General features: G+C 28.8%; 1 protein-coding gene across 1 annotated transcript; it reads right to left on the reverse strand.

The window, feature by feature from the left end:
• Nucleotides 1-930: 930 nt before the first annotated feature.
• Nucleotides 931-19,194, reverse strand: LOC129957502 (protein obstructor-E-like). The gene is made up of 5 exons (XM_056069832.1): nt 19,024-19,194; nt 10,496-10,711; nt 8,351-8,539; nt 6,309-6,471; nt 931-2,280 (listed from the first exon to the last, which is right to left on the reverse strand). Exons 1-5 carry the CDS (start codon nt 19,070-19,072, stop codon nt 2,139-2,141), a joined length of 759 nt encoding a protein of 252 aa, XP_055925807.1. The 5' UTR covers nt 19,073-19,194; the 3' UTR covers nt 931-2,138.
• Between the last annotated feature and the right edge of the window lie 1,509 nt (nt 19,195-20,703).

Here is a 20,703-nt window from a genome sequence, read left to right on the forward strand (position 1 = left end):
TTTTATAAATATGTTTGATATCTAAATTCGATTTGAAAATTATTATAATAAGCTATGAATTTTATTATAAATCTTTTCCTTTTAATCCTTTGAATTTCGAGATGGCATCTCGAGTACGAAGATGGGAAGTTACAGTATGAGCAACCAAGCATAATGATGTTGTAGCAATTAACGGCTCAATCGTCGATCAACACGGGAATCGACTATCAGATATTCTTCAGGGGGCCATTTTGTAAAATAATTTGTGTCATTCCTATAATTTAAAATCACAATATGGTTTAAAAGCGAAATATTTTTAAAAAATAACTGAACTATTCATTAAGCGATAATTAACTTATATTACATTTTTACAGGAAATTTATATATTTACTTAATACAAAACATTAAATAACTGCATAATTATTTCCAACATTTATTTATATGCAACAATAATATGTATGTCTAGTCTAATTTATTTTAGATTTGATCAAAACTTTTGACACTCCACTCTTTATAGCTATGATACTTTTACAAGTTTTTTTTAATTTTATTTGAATAAAAAGTTTAAATAAGGACAAAAATTCAGAGAACAAAAATCAGTTATATCACAAATAAATAGCAAATGAAAGTATATTGTAGAACCTCGTTCATGAAACCATTTATTCATAGGTATATCAAAGTTCACAGTTCCTTATTTCTTATTTACCTCTTCATTTAGTGACCTAGCGAATTCTGCCCGCAAGTTCTTAGTATTCTGTTTTCTAAAATCCCTGGAGGTACTTACTGCCAACTGATGGCAGAAAATGTGTGTTCTGTTTCTCATCTAAATATTCGAAAACTTTCGAGTACGAATCAATTTTTAATTTGCTCAAAAATAATACTATTGTAACACGATTATCCAATGCATTTTACTTTTTTCATTAGCTAATGAAAATAAATACAAAACACCACTTGTATTGGAGAAAAACATTTATTCAAGAACTATTTACAAAGAAATTCGAGAAGTGCGAATCAGATTCAAGGACGGAGTCGGTGCAAAAACTACACATAAATACATTATTGTGAGAAAAAAAAAACTAAAGGATGATATACATTCAGCACAAGAAGTTATTGAGGTACAGTATGATATTGTCTGAAAGGATACATACAACATAAAATCACTAGATTCTGCTTACAGTACTATTTCCCAATCCAAATTTAATTCATTGCGTTCCAAACAATACGTGCAGGCTGTGTTTTTAAACCCTCAGTGCTGCATCACGAAAATTCAAGTGATTTTGAAAAAAAAAAAAAATCACCGTCACCTAACTTTTACAACTTATGATTCAACAATCAAAAGATGTAAGGTATATAATATTATCATCGCACCAGTCGATTCAATTAAAACAATAATAAAACAAACTGTATTACATCTGGTAAAATTTACGATGTACTTGAGCATACATGGAAAGTTTGTGTCCAAAGTTAAAAGTTTTATGGAATGTTTAGAGCTGGATTATAACTTTGAGATGACTCACAGTGAAATGTATGTACAAGTTCGAAGAAAACATACAAATGATGCATTTAAAGCTGACATGAATTCATTGAAATCAATTATTTAAAAATATTAAATTAAAAATTGAGTTTTGTTTTATCTATTATAGTTTAGCTATTCGTACGAATATATCGTCTGCGATAAAATATTAAATTAAAAATAGCAATTCTATTTAATCAATTAATTTTGTTGATCGTAAAGATGAGAAACAAAAATCGTCTGCGATAAAAACTGGTATGAAAAAAAAACCTCTATTATTTTTATGATGTTGGTAAAAAAAGATATTTACACAGGTTTTAAAAGCAACTCTCGGGAATCAAGTTTAAAAAAATATTATTCTATTATAATAATACTAAACGTCTTACTTTTTATTGCTATAGTTTTTTTAAACAAATCTATGCAAGATAAATGCATAAAGACAATTTCTTTTAAGAAATACTGTTTTCTTCAATAGATTACCAAAATGTTTCTAGTAGTTTATATTTATTTTCTCCTAGCAATTAATTTTTGGCACTGAATATGTTTGTCATAGGACTAAAAAAAGTTTAAATTGTTTAAGGTAGAAATGTTTATCAGTCTATGAACTTCTTGTCAGACGTATCTTTCTAGAAGGAGAATATGGTCCCTAGTTTCTATTCTGTGGTCTGAATTGACCCTGGGGTCGAGCATTGGGTCGAGAACGTGGTGGGGCATCAGCTTGAATTTGGTTTCCAACGGCCTTGGAATCATCCTCATCTTCTGCAGCAGGGGTAGTTGGAGGAGGTTCACTGGAAAAATAAAAGAAATTATTGTTATGAGCAAATTTCTGATGATTAGCGTATTCTATATTGACTTAATTTTAAATTAGATTATTTTAAAAAAGTAATTATAATACAAATCATCAAGAACATTATATTCTACACTGGCTTCATTTAAAACTAGATAGCATTTTGAAAGAAAAAATAATTTCAATTCAAATCCTTGAAGAACTTTGTACTCAGTATTGATTTTATTTTAAATGAGGAGCCATGTTTTTATAAAAAATAATCATTACATAAATATATGAAGCATACTATTTCTACATTTTTTTGTTCTAAATTGATGATCATTCTTGTAGAATCTATAATTGTTTTTTTGCAATTTTTCTTCAGCATCATAAATTCAATGGCTTTGCAACGTCAGAAGAGCTGTTAGCCTGTTATCGAGAATCTCCGGAATTAACAGGTATTAATAATATTGAAAACAAGCTAAAAACATCATAAAGAATTCATCATGTATTTGGACCTGGCACAGTTTTGGCCAAATTTCGGGAAGGAAAAACGAAATGCCGAATCAAATTGCGTCATCTGACATAAGGTCAAAATGACCTCGAAAAGAGTTCCACCATTAACTAACTTTCATCAGCTTTAAAATGGAACTTCAATCAAACTAAATTAAATAGCAGATGGATAATGTTTCTGAGTATGAATCTTCCTATCTGCAAGATGAAGAAAAACTGTAATTCATTCTTTGAAGTATTTCTGAAGAATTTGAATTCTTATTCTGTGCATTAATAAAAGAATGAATTAGGAAAACTGAATAAATGATGTACTAATAAATTAGTTGTAGTTAACACTACGAGCAAATTTATGCATTGCGCTGCTCAGAAACGATTGATATTCTGTTATTTCTTTTGTTTATTATATTTTTAAATTCATAAAAATTCAGTAGATGATTTTCGTGTTGCAGGCAATTCCATTCCCATCAAGATTATGCTAAATATAAATATTAATACGTTTCAGTGCTTCTTTAACCATTTTATATGGACTCAAGTGTGATTAAAATACATTATTTAATTCACATTGATTAAAATAATTTCTGACATAGTTTTCCACTTTTCTCAATTTTAAAGAGACATTTGGCCATTTTAATCAATTGTTGAATATCATATTACGATTGAATTGTTACTTCTAATGCAACTAAATATTTAACAGAAATATTTTGAAGCCAATGGCAATGGATAGTAGCTGATTTCTTTCTGTTAAGAAAATAGTTTACGAAAGACTGATGATCTAATTCTATTTGTTGGTTTTGCCCTCAAAAAGCAATATTTTAAAGGTCAATCTATTTTTCTTAAAATTGTATAGAAATATAATTTTTCTTTTATTCATTTTCTTTGTTAAATTATACCTCTCTTATAAATCACAACCTTATAAGAAAACCTTTTACTGAATTATGTTTTGTTTTCATTGAATTCTAGCTCAAATTCGTGCTTGTTTTAAATAGAAGAATGAACAAACAACCGTTTATTGTTCCGTTAGAACATCATTTTTAAAGCAACTTTTTGTATACTTTCAGGTCATGCAATAGATCATTCTGTATTGCCGGTTGCTAAGAGAGTGTTCACCTTGAGGGCAACCATTATGAGAGAAAAAATAGAATGAATAGAATAGTTTTGATGACCTACTCGGATAAAGAAAACAACAGGAGAGAAGTTACATCTGATATTCCCCTTTCATAAAGGGCAGGTGTTAGAATGAAAAGTAGAAATATTATTCTGAAAAGTCGTTTGAAACAGTGAATCATTTGAAATCTATCTTTTCAGAGCTCATTATTTTGAAAAACGAAAAAATACCACTGTTTGAAAAGGTCAAAAAATCGTTTGAATTACATTCTTTCTCAATGAATTGTGGGAAAAGAAAAGATTAATGATTGCGGTTGAAGGCATCGCTCTCGAGATCTAACCTACTCGAATAAATTCTTTTTGTTCTTAGATATGTTTTAGTATAATTTATGTAACTGAACTTTTAATAGCGTAATATTTAATACTGTACGATTTCAAATGGATATTAACGAATTACAGATTATTTGTGGAAAGAGAGTGAATTCTGTGGATAATGACCGACAAAGAACAAAAAAAAAATTAACATGAAACAGTTTTAGTTTACTTTTTAATTACTTTTAAATGGTTTATATTTATTGTAAATATCTCCACATATGTTTTAATAAATATTAGATTTCTGCAAGTATAAATTTATTGATTTACTTCTTTAAGAAACAGTTTGATGTTTTAGTCTTTTTGTGTTAAAACGCATCTTATTTGAGACTGAATAACAATATTATGAAAAACAATAACAAAAGAAAAAGAAAAATTCGGATTAGTAAGAATTATCTATTTTGTAGCAGAGAGTTACTATTATCCAGAAGAAAGATGATGTTGGTGTCAATGCAGGAATTTCTCAAGAAGCTGTTATAAAAGTTGAATATAGAATAAATAAGAAAAGTAATATAAAATTTTCACATTTATGGAAATGTGCCATTTTTAAGCCTTCTCTAGTTTTCCTTCACAATCACACAAGAGCCAAAAGGCACAAGTATTTATTACATATTAATAAACAAAAACCATTATTTCTTCAAACATATTTAATTACCATGTTTCTAAAGTAGACATTGGCGTCTCCCAATGTTCCTGTCATTAATTATATATCCTTGGAGAAACATTCGAACCGTGCTATGCTAAATTCTTGACTATTAATGACCAACTCGTGGAACGACATTTTCAGTGACCTACTTTCCAAAAAGATGTTTACAACGCTTCCCTTTCCTTGTGCTCCAAAAAAGTATGCGCTAATTAGAGCGACCATCAACACCTAAGGGAACTCGACCGGCTCTGAACTGAAATTTGGAATTTGATTTTCCTTCTCCTAGCGGAATGTTTCGGATGGGTTAGAGAAATAGTAATAATTTGAGAACTAATCCTTCACAATCAAGGACAATTTCTAGGTTTTTTTCTGAATTCAATGACAGATTTTCTTCTAGAATATTTTTTTTTTTTTATCAAGGTTGATTGATTTCTTCCAAATAATCCTTGTAGAAAATTTGATTTGTGATGACTGAATGTAAAAAGATATTAGATTTCAATATGGATAAATAAAAAATAATTTTGATTTTAAACTGATTATGTTGAAATAAATCATTAATTATTTTTTTTAATTTCTGAAGGCATCCAATAATTCAGTAAAAAATCTTTAAAAAAAATTAAAACAAAATACCTAAATGAAAATTTCAAAACAAATTTCTTTTTTTTAAAAAATTTTTTTTGACTAGATACTGTAATTTTGGGTGAGAAAAAGAATTCCTTGGAGCGTGAAATGACCTTTGAAGAACTGTAAAGAGTATATTTTTCAATTTATAAAATAATAGTAAGACCAGCTACAACTTTAATCAAAATTCGATTATTTTCTTGTGAAATCTACATATATGTGCATGTATGTACAATTATTATCTTGTCTTTTTATCCACAAAAAAATGACAAAAACAGTTTTATGATATTTTGAGAGTAAAAAAATATTGGTAAAACCATATTTTAAATGTTAACTTGATTATAATTTGGTTTATGTTGTAACATATTTTTTTCCCTTCTGAAATTTTATAAAAATATTTGGACCCATGAATTTACATTTAGTCTTGCTAAGTTAATCCAAGCGCATATAGAAATAACAACCGAATATAGAAATTTTAAATTCCCTATTTAAGTATTGCCTAACAATAATGACAAAAAAAACCAAAACTTGCGTGTTCAAATCACGTCCGGGTCACCAATGTAGCTGATTGGAATGAGCGAGGATAGAACATGGGACATTGTGGTTCGCAGCCGAGTAACATAACCACAATACAAAAGCAATTGCTCGTGTAGCGTAGCTGTTAACTGGCTTATAAGCTTTCAGCTTCATTGTAGCTTCATTGACTGAAGCTATTACCTGTTTAGATACCTTTATATAAAAAGGAATCTCAATAAATTTCCCCTCTAAAATAATGAACACATGAGTTAACTTACCATCCAGGAACATTTTGGGAGAGTTCACATCTCAAACCAGTGGGACTGAATGCCAGACCAGCTGGGCATCTTTGGAGTCGAGGGTATCCACCAACGCAGAGCCAGAACCTACCGCAAGACTTTTCAATGGGGATGTGACCGTTAGGTTGATCCTTGCAGATGGCTAAAAAGAAAATAAGGAATGAATATTAAAATGTAAATTTAAGCACATTGTTTGTTTAAGAGACTACGTGATTCTGAAGAATTTTTATGTAACACTTTGCAATAACGCGAGTACAAAATCAGTGCAAATTTTGGTTTAAATCTTTGCAAAGCTAACCCTAAATGTTCGTTTAGCAATATGTACGTAGTCTCCAAAGTTTAGTAAAAATGAGTCGCATTTGTAGAATTAAAACAAGAACAATTCGTTAAAGCGTGCAACCTTTGCAATTCGTTCTAAGAACTTTAAAAAACGCTTCTCGGTTGAATGAGACAAATGCAAAAAGCAAAATTAAAAAATTTCAGAAAGAACAATTCGGTTTCAGAAAATAAACTGTTCTATTTAAAAATACTGATATTTAGTTTTTTGTTTACGCAAAATAATAATAATAATTTTCTGAATAAGTTTTTTTTCTAACTTTTGTACATTTTGCACCAACAACCATTATATGCTCAATGTTGGTTTGAATTTTGAGAAACTTGATGAGTATGATTAATGATTTTTTATAGTTTGCATGAATTATATTGATTTTGCCATTTGCTCATAAAGCTTATAATTTGCAAATGTTAAACATTACGAAAATTAGAAAGCGTATTTAATAAATTATAGAAGAAAGAAAGTCTTTGAAAGAAATCCTTGTTTAAACAATTTCAAACAAGGAAATTTTAGGACAGCTATCACTAAACATATCATTGTTTGATGACATTTCTGCTATTGTCTGAAGGGCATACGGTAAGGCCAGTTTCTTTAATATTTAATGAGCACTGTCGTTTTGTCCGAGTCTTTCCTACAGATTGCATATGAATACAATCTGAGAGAAAATACACTTCTTTAAAACGTTCACGACTTGAAAAATTCTATTGTGACGGTGTAGTATTTACATCGTGACGCATAGATGGGTAATGATATCACGATCGCCATTTAAAAAATATTTTATTTCGCAAACTTCTCATCATACTCATGAATACTTGTATTTACAGTGGTATTGTCAGGACATTTTCTCTCGTTATTGCATGAATTTAGAAAGAAATACAATAGAACCTCGAATATTAATCAATCGAGATCTGTTTTAACTGAAAAGATACCAAAAAATTGATTTTTTTCCCTTTATTTTTTTAATAAGTCAATTTATGAGAAACATTTAGAGTGGGCATTGAAGTTGATACGTACCATGTTAAGTTTTGTAAAAAAATAAATTATTAATTCTGTCAATAATGAAAGGTTTCAAATGCCTTTTCAACGAAATAACGACGGCAGTTTAAGGCGCCTGGTTATCACTGCGAAATTTCTCCCCCTTTCGACATTTGTGATTAATTAATTACCCAAGGTTCGTGCTTCGCTGGCTAGAGTCGCTCCTGAATGGGTTTGGAGGATAACGAAATTTTCGAGAACTCTCAATGTTTAAGCATATATTTACTTATTAGCTATAAGCTAAGCGGGGCCCTCTTTTTTATATCAACCCTTTAAGAACATGATTTGTCACTGCATTCTTTAAAGAGGGCTGAGAGTTTAACAATGACTTAGGAATAAGAGGTTAAAACAGTTTTTCGATTTTATCCAAGGTGATTATGGTCTCCAAAAGGGATTTTAGAAATGAAATGTTAAAAGAATTTTCGATTATCCCAGGTGATTACGGTCCCCAAAAGGGATCTTAGAAATGAGATGTTAAAAGAATTTTCGATTATCCAAATTGATTATGGCCCCAAAAATGATCATAGGAATGAGAAGCTAAAAGAATTTTTCTGTTATTCAAAGTGTCTACGGTCCCCAAAAGCTGACATAACCAAAATTCTTCTGCGTGCTTTCTTTTTTCTAAAACGAATTGAGTTTCTTAAATACTTACGATGTTTCTGGCAATCAGGAACATTGTCGGGCCAGTCGCAAGAGTGGAGGACATCGTTGTACAGAAGAGAGAAGGGGCACTGCTGGATGGTGGCAGTTCCGTTCCAGCATTGCCAGTATCGTGTGCAACTGGTCTGGTGAGCGAACACTCCATACAACCAGGGGCAGTTTTCAGTTCCAATGGGAGCCTCTGTAAATGAGAAAATATAAATTAAATATGATTTTATTACTGTATTATTATTGCAAGCAAAATGTATATAATCATTTCAAATAATTTTGGATTCCCGTTTTAAAATGAATGCAAAACATACTGTGAATATAAGAATTTTTTGAAAAATATTTCGAAAATCTAATCGGAACACATGGTAGTTTGATAGTTAAGGATTTATTTATTTATTCGTATTTTATATTTAAAATTTACTTTTAATCACATGACGGCAATAAAATGTGCACAAAAAAGTCCATTTAATACCATCGCAAACCCCTATGTGTATAAAAGCAGTTGCTAAAAACAATAAATAGCATAACTATATATTATTTTTAATTTTTTTAAAAAAATTACTAAAATAAGAGAAAATAAAATTTTTATCACGAAAAAGCTCATTGTTTTAATTTTAAAGTGATGTAAGAATGAATGTTATGCTATAATATGCATCGAATTTTAACAGTGTAAACACAATATTTCTGTGATCAACGATGGATGTGTGATAAAAACAATTAATTCTTAGATTTTTTTATTTTTCTAATTTATTTCAAAATTTTGGTGTTTCTCGTCTGTTTAAAATAAGGAAATGAAATTCTTCGCCGTTAAATGCCGAATCGCTATTCCAGCGATAAAAAACATGGCTTAAATTAAGAAACCACATTAAAGTTAGGATTGCATACAGGCTGTCCAAATGTCAGTGTTATTTGTTTCCTAGCAACATCATCTGGCAGTCAGATGATAATGTCGCCTTGTATTTAAAATCCTTATCTAACAGCAAAGTGGAATCTGAAATAGTTTAGGTAAAGTAAAAAAACTGTAAAAAAAGTTTCTAGACTTAACTTCAAAACTTGTTTTACAATTAAATTGGTAACAATTATTTGTTATCTCTGTGAACATCATTCAACTCTTTTCAAAATAAGACCATTATAAAAGAATGTATGATTTAATAATAAATAAGAAATTGCCAGTTTAATGAATGATATTTCGAAGAAAATTATCTTGGCGATATTAAAAATTGTTATTATTAACTCTGATAAAGCAAGACAAAAATCCAAGTCTATTGTGCCATAAAATGGGGCAAAAGATCATCTTATGATTTTAAAAATGAACAGAGGAAGTATGCGGACTTCGGCCTCCTTGTATATAAATACAGTATGACATGTTTTGTTCATTCCCACTTAAATATGTCTGAATTCTTACGAAGTGGCCAAAGTCCGCAAGCTAGTCTCCTGCTCGGACGACGCTACTAGTACTAAGCATATACTGTCCAGTGTTATGGCTTCGTTGTGTATTAAAGAATATTGAGTTGCAATTTGGATGCTTTTTTTTCCATCTGGTTGGATTAAAATTTGATGCATGTTTGTGCATTTAGTCCAATGACCACATTTCAAATTTCGTTTATCTATAACTTTACATTCATAAATTATCGTGTTCAAATTTAAAGACCGGTTGACAATCAACCAGGAAATGGTTTGGACCTAAAATTTAATATGCAACTACTATTTTGATAATAAAACTTAACGCTACATTCCAACTATGTACTTCTTTGCATTAATTAGATATCTTGTTCATAAAAGGATAGACTTCCTGTAGATACATTTCCCAGAATTTGAAAGAAATCTACAATTTTGGTATGAAGGCAACATGCCAAATTTCGTTAGTTTGGTTTTTTTTATATTTATGTTATCATATCCACATACAAACGATAAAAATTCCAATTTCTAAATTCAGAAAAGTCTGGAATAAAAAATTTCCTCGAAACACATAACTTGAATTTTTGATTGTTCTAGAAAATTTCATTGTATATTCCACATACAAGAAAGAAAAAATACTGTGCTTAACTCTGAATCAAAATGGCGATGTGAAAAATCACATGACATTACAATTTCAAATAACAAGAAAGTAAAAAACAACTTCGAAAAAAATGGATGGTTTACTTACGTCCCATTATAGCTCCATCATTTCCTGGACATCCTACTCTGTGTGGGTAATCACAGTTCTGGATAAGACCCCTAGATTTGCCAGCGAAAGATAGACCATTAGGACATGCTACTTCTTTAGCAACGCCATTCTCACATTCATAATAGTAATCGCAGTATTGGTCGTGTGGATAGAGTCCATTTTCTTTCTTACATACATTATTTCTCTGTGCATTTACTGTAAAGAAAAAAATGTAATTAGATTTATAAAAATATGAAAGAACATTTCAAATAAAATAACATCATTATATACAGTTTTCCGATAAGATAGAACGATATTTTATTCAAGCAAACGATATTTTATTTGGTTTTTATAAAAGATAAAAATTAAAAATTGGATAAATTTTAAATAAATATTCAAAATCGAATTCCAACAAGCATATAATAAAATTTTAAGACCAAAAATTCATTGATAATGGTAAATAATATTTTTGGAATATTGAAATTTTGAATAGTTCAAGTTAGTTTGTTCTTTTTATTTAAATTGGGTAATAAATAAAAAAGATCTTTTTACACAAAGGTTACGAAAAAGTTTATTTAAACAAAATATATAATGATTCTTTTTTATTTATAAAATTATTTCAAATACGAGAAAATAATCTACTGAAACTTAATATATAAAAACCGTACAATAAAAATAATCTCTTAGCTAAAAATTTTCAGATAATTTATGCAGCTAAAAAAATTTTACATTCTTAGAATAGATATTTATTTATTTATTTAAGCTGTTTAGTCATTTTAATTAATTTGGACTTCAAAAGGTGTTCTTTTTTTAATAAAAGCTTATATAAATAATCTCAACACATTTCAGTTTTTAAAACAGAATAACGATTTGCAAGGCATTGTGGAAGTCAAAGTCATTTGAAAACAATTGACAGTGATTAATTAAAGTAATTTCAAAATGTGTGAAAACGTGAAATTAACACAAAGGGACCTACTTTTAAAGTTTGCTTTAAACTTGAATGAATGAAAAAGAAAAATTTCAATAAGAGTGTAAAATAATGCCTTCCTTTTCGGAAAAAATGAAAACACCCAAATTCTTTTAGAATAACTGCTTTATTTGTATATTTTGCTTGAATGAATTTCTATTCTATGTACCTTAACTATTTTAACGAATAATTTCTGTAAAAATGTATCATGAAATCATAAAATTACTGCATCGATTAAAAAATGAACAAATCATTTTAGTTGTTCATAGTACATTTTTATCTATTTTAATATATTAAAATTGATTGTAATTGACAACATGGTCGTGATATTTAATATTAAGCAATTAATGTGTATTTAATTCCATTTTTAATTATGTATTTTTCATATATATTAAAGGTGCTAAGAATTTTTTTAGCTTAATATATTCACGGTTATTTTTAAGCTATAAAATGACATTCTTAAAATTTTCTTGATATGATATCACAAGACTATGAACGGAAAAACGAATATAATTTAAAACCTAAATAAACGACTTTTTACATAGTGCTTCGCCTATAATTTCCTTCTAAAAGATTTTCAATGCATCCAAGATGTATCATATTTAAAATATTAAAAAAATAGATTTTACTTAATAGATTTCTTTAGAAGTTTGATTGGAGACAAATTATGTTTCAAGTGAAATATAATAAATGCACCTTTTTTTTTTTTTTTCCTAATTTTCGAATCCGTCAACCATTTTCCCGAATAAAAGAGCATGACATCATTAAAAGTAAGGCTACTTGTTTTTAAGCATTAAACGACTCGTGCAATTTCATTTGTTACGCGTTTTGATGTCGCATGAATAGATTCCTTTAAAAAAAACAAGACAATACTCAAACTCTTTTATGAAAAAAAGAAGATATTGAATATTGTTTTACTGTTTAGAATTGAAAATGAAAGTAATTTCTGACAACTTAGGAAAATGAAATACTATCAGTAATCCAAGCAACAATCTTATGAAATTCTATATCTCCTTTCATTGTCATTTTAAGATAATACTAAAGTTTTGATAAAACGCAAATACATTCTTGACATTGCATTAGACACGAACTCTGCTTGTTATGTATTACTTTCACATTTGGTTTTATCAGTTGTTAAAAATGTTTCACTTTCGAATTAAATATGGATAACCCTTATTAGATCATGGAAGTAATCAAACATACTTAAACAAAAAGTTTATTTTATATTTGTGTAAGCAAAAAAAAAAAAAAAATTAAAGCTGCAAGTTACTAGAAATTATCTTAATAATTTAACTTATTCAAATACAACGGTAACAGAAAAACGTAAATATTCCGATTCGAGGCACAGAAACGCTTTATTATTTCTAGCTGTATAATGCAAATTACAAACAAGCATTTTTAAATCAAAAATTAATTGGATTAAAATATAGAAGCTAAAATTGTATATTAAATAAAAAACAGATTATTTTTATTATGACGACTATCCACAAAATCGTCTGCCTTTTGAATATGATATGGAGTGAATGGCAATTAATTTAGCAATAATTGATAATATAATGTTTATAAAATTGTTATATTAGAATTCTTGCTTTACGAAATTCGTATTTATAATTATTAAATATTTGCTTGAATTCTTTTCGCAAATTAACTCGCATTATTCTTATTTGCAAACTAAATAACGTTTCACGATAATATGCTTCAAAATTAAGAATTTCAAACTGTAAATTATATTAATCTGGATTTTAAAATTCCTTTTTGCAAAAAATAGGAATTTTTTCGCCCAATTTTTTATATACCGTTCATTAAAAAATAGTTCTGTTTGATATGAATTTTATTCAGAAAAAACTATGTTCTTTCACAAAAAATTTTCTTTTTTTAGAATTAAAATCACTAAATATTTTGTAATTTAAAGCAAAAAGAAATCAAATATTTAGAACATTGCATTTTTCTATGTTTCATTTTATATAGATAGCAATTGTCTCACACTTTTTGTTCTAGAAAAGAATAAAATTTCCTTTCAAAAATATTTTTTTTTAAGTTAGCTCTTAAAATTATGTAAAGAAACATATTTCAAGTAAAACATATTCTAAAGAAACTTTCTTTAACTTATGCTAATGAAACTGTTATCATTTGATTTGAAATTCTGACAGGTTTAGGCCATTGACTCACAATCGCGTTTCACCACGGAAGAACCTGTTTTATGTTTGAAATAAAATTTTACATCTCAGTTCAGAAACCTTTATTACTTTAAAATATACTTAATCTTTCGAACTTTTTAATGGACTTGATACGTTAAACTGCATGGGAAAGGTAAGATTTGTTTATTTTAAAGAAATAATGACTGGTTAATGCTCTGATAGTACAACTTAATAGCTTTTTCGTGCATTTCGTGCTGATGATTACGATTGCATTAAATAATAGCTTAAATGCTATCTACAAAACGAATTGCAGACGATTTTGTCCAAGTAAATTCACACTGCATGGAAAGAACCAGCCATTCATAAAATCAAAACTATTTTATATATGAAACACGTTTCTTATATTAAAAAGGAAATTTTTATTTTCCGTTGTATCTTGTTTCTTGTACAGAATGTTCAGGGAATATGCTTGGAATTATTCTGATAATTCTAAATCGTAATATAAATTTTATAAATGAAATTATTTAATATATTGAAATTAAGATATTTTATAATGAATTTTAATATTCCTTCAATCTATTGGCACAGGAATATTATAATCAATAGATTCCCAAATTCACAGTATAAAGCAAATTATGTGATGTATCACAACCACAAATTAAATAGTCCATAATATGATTTTTACACATTTAGAGGCATTTAATATATTTCAGTAGAATTTGAACCTATCGTAAATATTATGTATTATAAAAAATCTATATTTGTGACAAAAGTTTCTTAATAACTTTCTGTTCTTTCTATGTTTTTTTTTTTTTTTTTTTTTTTTTTTTGCTTGAAGACGAAAGAGAAATATGTCTTCCCTCATTCAATACTGAATTGTTCTTTAAATTATGAAATAATCCCGATACATTCTCAGTGAATTTGAATTCAGCAATAAAATTGCTTTGCGTATGGCACTTCTAGACAAATTAATACAAAACCTAGTTCTAAAATTCGCATACATAATTCTTCTACACTTAATTTATTAAATAATCTCCGGGGGGCCCCTCGAAATGAGGATGAGATGGTTCCTGCATGGTGATTGGATCTCGCCAACCTGGTGGGTACACAAATATGTGGGGGATCTGACTTCTCCCATCGATGACTTCCTTCGGGAGGGTTGTACCGTATCCGGTGATGGCCCTTAGGACTCAACCACAGTTCCCGCCGGTGCTGCTGTTGCGGCTGTCCGGTCATTCGGTTTTATGGTTTAAATCCGTGTCCTTCGGGCGGGTCGGAGAGTCAGATGTATGTCTTACCCATATTAACTATCCCACCGGAAGAATCTCAGAAATAAGGATGAGAAGCTTTCGGTATGGTGGTTGATTCTCACCACCCTAGTGAATACAGAAATGGTGGGGATCGGCTATCTCCTAGCGATGACGGCACGTACTTCCCACGGGAAGGACTGTACCGTAGCCGGTGACGGCCCTTAGGACTCAACCATAATTCCGGCCAGTGTTGCTATCACGGCGGTACGGTCACTCGGATTTTTTCCGTTTGCCTTCAGAAGGGTCGTAGCCAGGGGGAGTAGCCAGTTATAGTTGCCTATATTAACTGTACGAATAATTACACTACACATTAATACATAATAATATGTTATTAGTTCGTTTTCCCCTTTATTCCTACTTTTCGTGGCATCCCTAATCTTTTCAACTTTAACTTTGATATTTATTTTTTTTAATTTTTTTTTTTTTGCATCTTTTTAAAAAATTCAATCTGAATTTTTTCTACGAATGCACTTTTTTTTTTGTAATATTTAAAACCGAAAGATAACAATCAAACTTCTTAAGGTCAAGGAAATGCCTGTCATAATTAAGTAATCAATTCTCAATTTTGAATCAAATAATCTTTTAAAATTCTATTTCACTTCATCTCAGCAATGTTGAAGAGGTTAAGATTCTCGCTATTAAATGAAATTATAAATTTTATGCCCATTGCCTTATTATGGAATGCATTAAAAAATCATTAAGTTTCTTGAATAAAACCCTTTTATTGCAGACACAACCGCTCATTTGCGCAATATTCTACAAATTGAAACTTGCATCAAGCCTGGAAGTTCGGATCTTATCAATTAGAATTCTAGACGAAACACCATCCAGGTGTTCTGATAACAGACAGGGAAATGCCGTTGGGGACAGCGAGAACCAGAAGAAAAAAAAAAAAATGAGAGTGTAATGAAATTGAAAATAACACACCGAACAGGTTAGAAAATGAAGTTATACAGCATTTCATTTCCCTCCTTTTCCCCCAGCGACGCGACCAAAGTGGGTCACCGAACGAATCAGAATGTCCTCGGGTACATTCGATTGCGCGACAGAGAAAGTTCCAGACTTCCAAAACCGAAAGACAAGAGCAGGTGGTGACTAGGGCGGTTTCAACAGAAGGTGAAATTTCAGCAAAGTTCACTTTCTTATTTCTACATCCGGCAATTAAAAAGTAATTGATTCCTTCCCCCCTCATCCACCGGTTATATTTTTTAAAAATTCTTTAAGGGACAAAAAGAACATGCGGTCACTCACATCACGTGACTTCGATTTCAAAAGAAGAATGATATTTGGTAGTTAGTATTGATAAATTATTATTATTTTTTTTTTCAATTCAGTTTGAGTTTCAAATAGTACTAAAGGCTTACAATTAGGTTTAAAGCATTGAATTTAGGATTTCAAATAGTATTAAAGAATTTGTTTAAGATTTCAATTAGAATTTTTTTAAATGGAATTTTGAATGATATATAAATTGATCCTTATTAAAATAAAAATAATAGTCATTTATTAAGGATAGAAATAAAAAGAATAGTCATTTATTAAGAATAGAAATAAAAAGAATAGTCATTTATTAACAATAGAAATAAAAAGAATAGTCATTTTCCAGTTTCATTTATTAAGAATAGAAATAAAAAGAGTAGTCATTTTCCAATTTCATTTATTAAGAATATAAATAAAAAGAATAGTCATTTATTAAGAATAGAAATAAAAAGAATAGTGATTTTCCAATTTCATTTATTAAGAATAGAAATAATTTGATAAGTTTTTCATCAAAATGATCATTACAGATTTAGATCACTTCATTTCTATTTATGTTGACAATATCTTTGTCGAACTATCAGTTTCTTCTTAACGAAATTTAATTGACTTTTGTCTTTGGTGAGAAATTCAATTAAATTGAATGTGTTTGAATAATTTTATTAAATAGGTAGATTTTTTTTCGAAAACTAACTTCGAAAGTAACGAGGAGGATGAAATACTTTTTTTCCCTTTACATTCAAATGTTTTAAATTCTTTTCATTTGACCAAACAATTTTTAACATAAACATACTTATAACTATTACATTTATGATGAAACGATACATTCAGTTTAGAATTTGAATAATCTATTTAATTCAGCTTCTTATTCAATCGTCTGGTCTTTTTCTTATTACAAGTGTAAGGCATATAACAAAATATTTATTTTTCTAAAAATATCGTTTACGTGTTTTTTTTTCTTCGGGAAAATAATTATTAAAAAGTCGTTATAAGTTATTTTAAGCAATCTTTTTGAAATGAAATAAGACTATAAAATAGTATAATCGTTGTTTTTTGAACAACCATAAATTACCATAAACAGTTTATTCGTTTTAGTTTTTTTCTTATTTTTTTATAGCAGTCGTCATTTGAGAATTTTCAACATATTATACAGCATTATATGTATATATATACGCTATTAAGGCTTTGCGTATAAATAACAATTTTTCGCCCTTGCGAAAATAATCTAACATCTCAAGGTTGCATAGCCGGTGGCTCGACACAGCAAAAATAAAAATTCGCTCCAACTTATTCATTCAAGCATGCATATTCATTCTTTTCTTCTCCGATCACATACTAAACTGCATTTTGTCGACTAGCATTACCATTTCAGCTTGCGTCAACATTTTAATAATCTTAGTGATCTTCATAATGAGTTTTGGAGAAAAATTTGGCAGAAATAATTTACGATATTTTTCAAAAATCGTCTTCCTTTAGGAAAACAATTTTTAAAAAAATGCCTACATTTGTTTAATTTAGATTTTTTTTTAAAATTCACGAACTTCTTTCGTTGAATTCAATATTTTTTAAAAGCAATTATCTCAATTGTCTTTACATAATTATTTTTCATTAAAAATAGTAAAATGTATATAATGTTATTTTTGTTTTTGAGTCAAATAAAAACATATTGATGCGATTATTATTGATCTTTAAATTAAGCGTTTTATAAAAAAAAATTCGCTTTATAAAAAAATCGCACTATAATAAATTAATAGATTGTATTAATTCTTCGAACTTTATTTTATATATACTCTTATTTCAAATCCCTTTGTTCTTTTTTATTATTATTGTCAGAATGCAGCTTTTACATGATAAATTTTCTTGAATTTTCAACAGAATTTTTATGCGATCTCTTTAATAAGTTTCATAGTATTTCGGTTCCTCATGTAAAATTGATTTAAAAAAATCGTAAATAATGTCCTTAAAAAGTGCTTAAAGAATATTTTTTTGACAAAGAAGGATATTTTATTTAAAATTAAAACGCTTTAAGACTTTTAATGTAGAAAAATTTCAATGATGAGAAATACTTGAACAGGATATCCGATTGATAGCAAGTTTTCATGTCAAATGTTAATAATTTTTAGTCACAAAATGGATAATTTCACATATAATTTATCTTTTAAAAAACAACAAACGATATTGCTTCAAATATTTCCTTCGAATGTAAGACTATTTTTCTTTTAATTGACCCTTTCATGAATCAAAGAGAGTTAAAAAAATATAATGAAGTGAAGTGAAGATTTGAAGACAGGCGGAATGTCAAAATTTTCGATGTGCAGTAGAAGGAAGCTGTCTTAAAAAAATTCTTTCAAAGGAGAAAATATAGTGTGTGTTTTTTCCTATCTGAAATTGCATTCAATAAATCAAAATATTAAAAGAAAATCTCAAGAAAGATTTCCATAGAGTTGAGTAAAAATAAGCAATATGGCACTCCAAAGAATTAAGTAAAACTTTCAGAAATAAGAACTTCAAATTTTAAGGGGAAAAAATCTGTATTTCAGAGATTTTTCTGACAATGAAATTCAACAAATAAGCAATCGTTGAAAATCAGAATTGTTTTAATATTTTTTAGTTGACTGAAAGTTGAAATCGTTTGGTTGAAAATAAAAAATATTATTTATTCTGAAAATCTTGAATTACGATTTAAATCCTCAAAATTCATTCAATAAATTCTGTGTGAAAATGGAAATCGTTTGCTTTAGAATAAACATGTCGTTTTTTATAAAAATATTTATACAGCTATTTTTATCCATTGAAAATTTTTACTTCCAATAATTTTTCTTTAAATATCAAGCAAAAAAGAATAGAAGAATATCTTACCAGCACAAACGAAGAGCGCTAAGGCTGCAAACGCTAAATACACTCTCATGGTAAAATTATTCTAGCTGCTGGATGACTGAAATTTTCGAGAATAACTCTCGAAGAACACTGATCGGTAGGTCCGTGGGCTATCGTCTGACAGTTGGTTCTGATTCAGGACCGGTCAACGAATATCTTTTTGTAGTCAGAATGGTGACGAGTAGAGTTAGTAGGGCGAGACGTGTTCCCATTGGCTACCTGCTCTTCTTAAAAAGATGCACGTAACATAAACAAATAAAAAAAATGAATCCCATTCGAACGACATCTAAACTCGTTCATTGGCAGAAAAACAAAATGGAACAAAATAAAAAAAAGGAATAATCAAGCGTTGCCATTTTAGCCGGGTTTAATTTTCAACCGGTTTTTGACATTGAAATTTTGTGAAGCGATTGAGTGGAAGATCTTAATACCAAAGGATTTTCGATTATCGAATACTTTTCGGGGGTGGTTATCTTTACACGTGCACCATTGAGGGATGGATCCATTCGGAGGGGGTAACAACTTGACCCACATTTTGTGTTCGATGAACCCTGTTATCACGGTATCGTCTGCTTTTTAAGAAGTGGGTTAGTGTCACGCACCATTTTTACTAGGAGATGCTTTTCATTTTGGTTTTAGAGCAAATTAAAATACAAAGAAAAATGAAAGGGCGAATCTTGCCTGCTTTTATTTTCATTTAACGTCCAAGTCATACGTAATCTTACTGCACATTCGAAGACTCGTAGCAAAAACTTCTGCGATAATATTTGTATGAAAGCTCTTGTTAACTTAAAATTTATCTGTTTCCATATTTGTATTGTTAATTATTACAGCTGTCAGTTCTTTTTTTTTTATTTTAATCTTTTTCCTTTTGCCTAAGATGAGGTTTAAAGTATCTTTTTGTAAGCAGAAGCGCTTCACAAAGTCAAAAAACATATTTGTTCTTCAATAAAAGTACATTTTTTAAGATAAATTTATATTACTTTCAAATAAATATAATTTTTGTGAAGGTAAGTCTTGTTAAGATACCTTCTTTAATAACATATGAACTGCTATTAAAGAAGGCACAACTGGTTTAAATAAAATGAATCATATGCTGGCGAAATAGTAATATTGTTTGATTATTGCACTTAAGATACAACTTTAATATGAATCCTTGCTCACGAATTTTCTATTAAAACTATAAGGCCCATTTTAAGCACATTTTCAATCTAAACTTTATTGACAGACGGATTCGCATGTCGTTTAGGGGATACATATACTTTTGAGAGAAAAATTAATTCCAGAATTTAACATTAACTCTTGATATTTAAGTTAGCTGCTATAATAATAGTTCAGCAGAATTCAAAAAATATGTGGCTTTATATTGAGGTATTCTGTTTATCCAAATCAGTATGTGTTTTCTAGAACATAAAGATCAATGCTATCTAGTACCCAAAAAATAAACAGAATGGCAGTAATATTTTTACAGTATTATCGAATAATTTTGTTCGTGGCATTACTGGAATACATTTCAATCTCCTTAAAATTAATGAAGGAAGATCCGAAATGTATCTTGTTGATGGGCAATAATGGGATAAAAGAATAAAAAAATATGCAATCATCGCAGAAATTCCTACTAAAAAAGGAAAGGCCAAAAATGCGGAGAAAATTTCCAAGCTG

The sequence above is a fragment of the Argiope bruennichi genome, chromosome 11, assembly GCF_947563725.1.
Source record: "Argiope bruennichi chromosome 11, qqArgBrue1.1, whole genome shotgun sequence".
Classification (NCBI taxonomy): domain Eukaryota; kingdom Metazoa; phylum Arthropoda; class Arachnida; order Araneae; family Araneidae; genus Argiope; species Argiope bruennichi.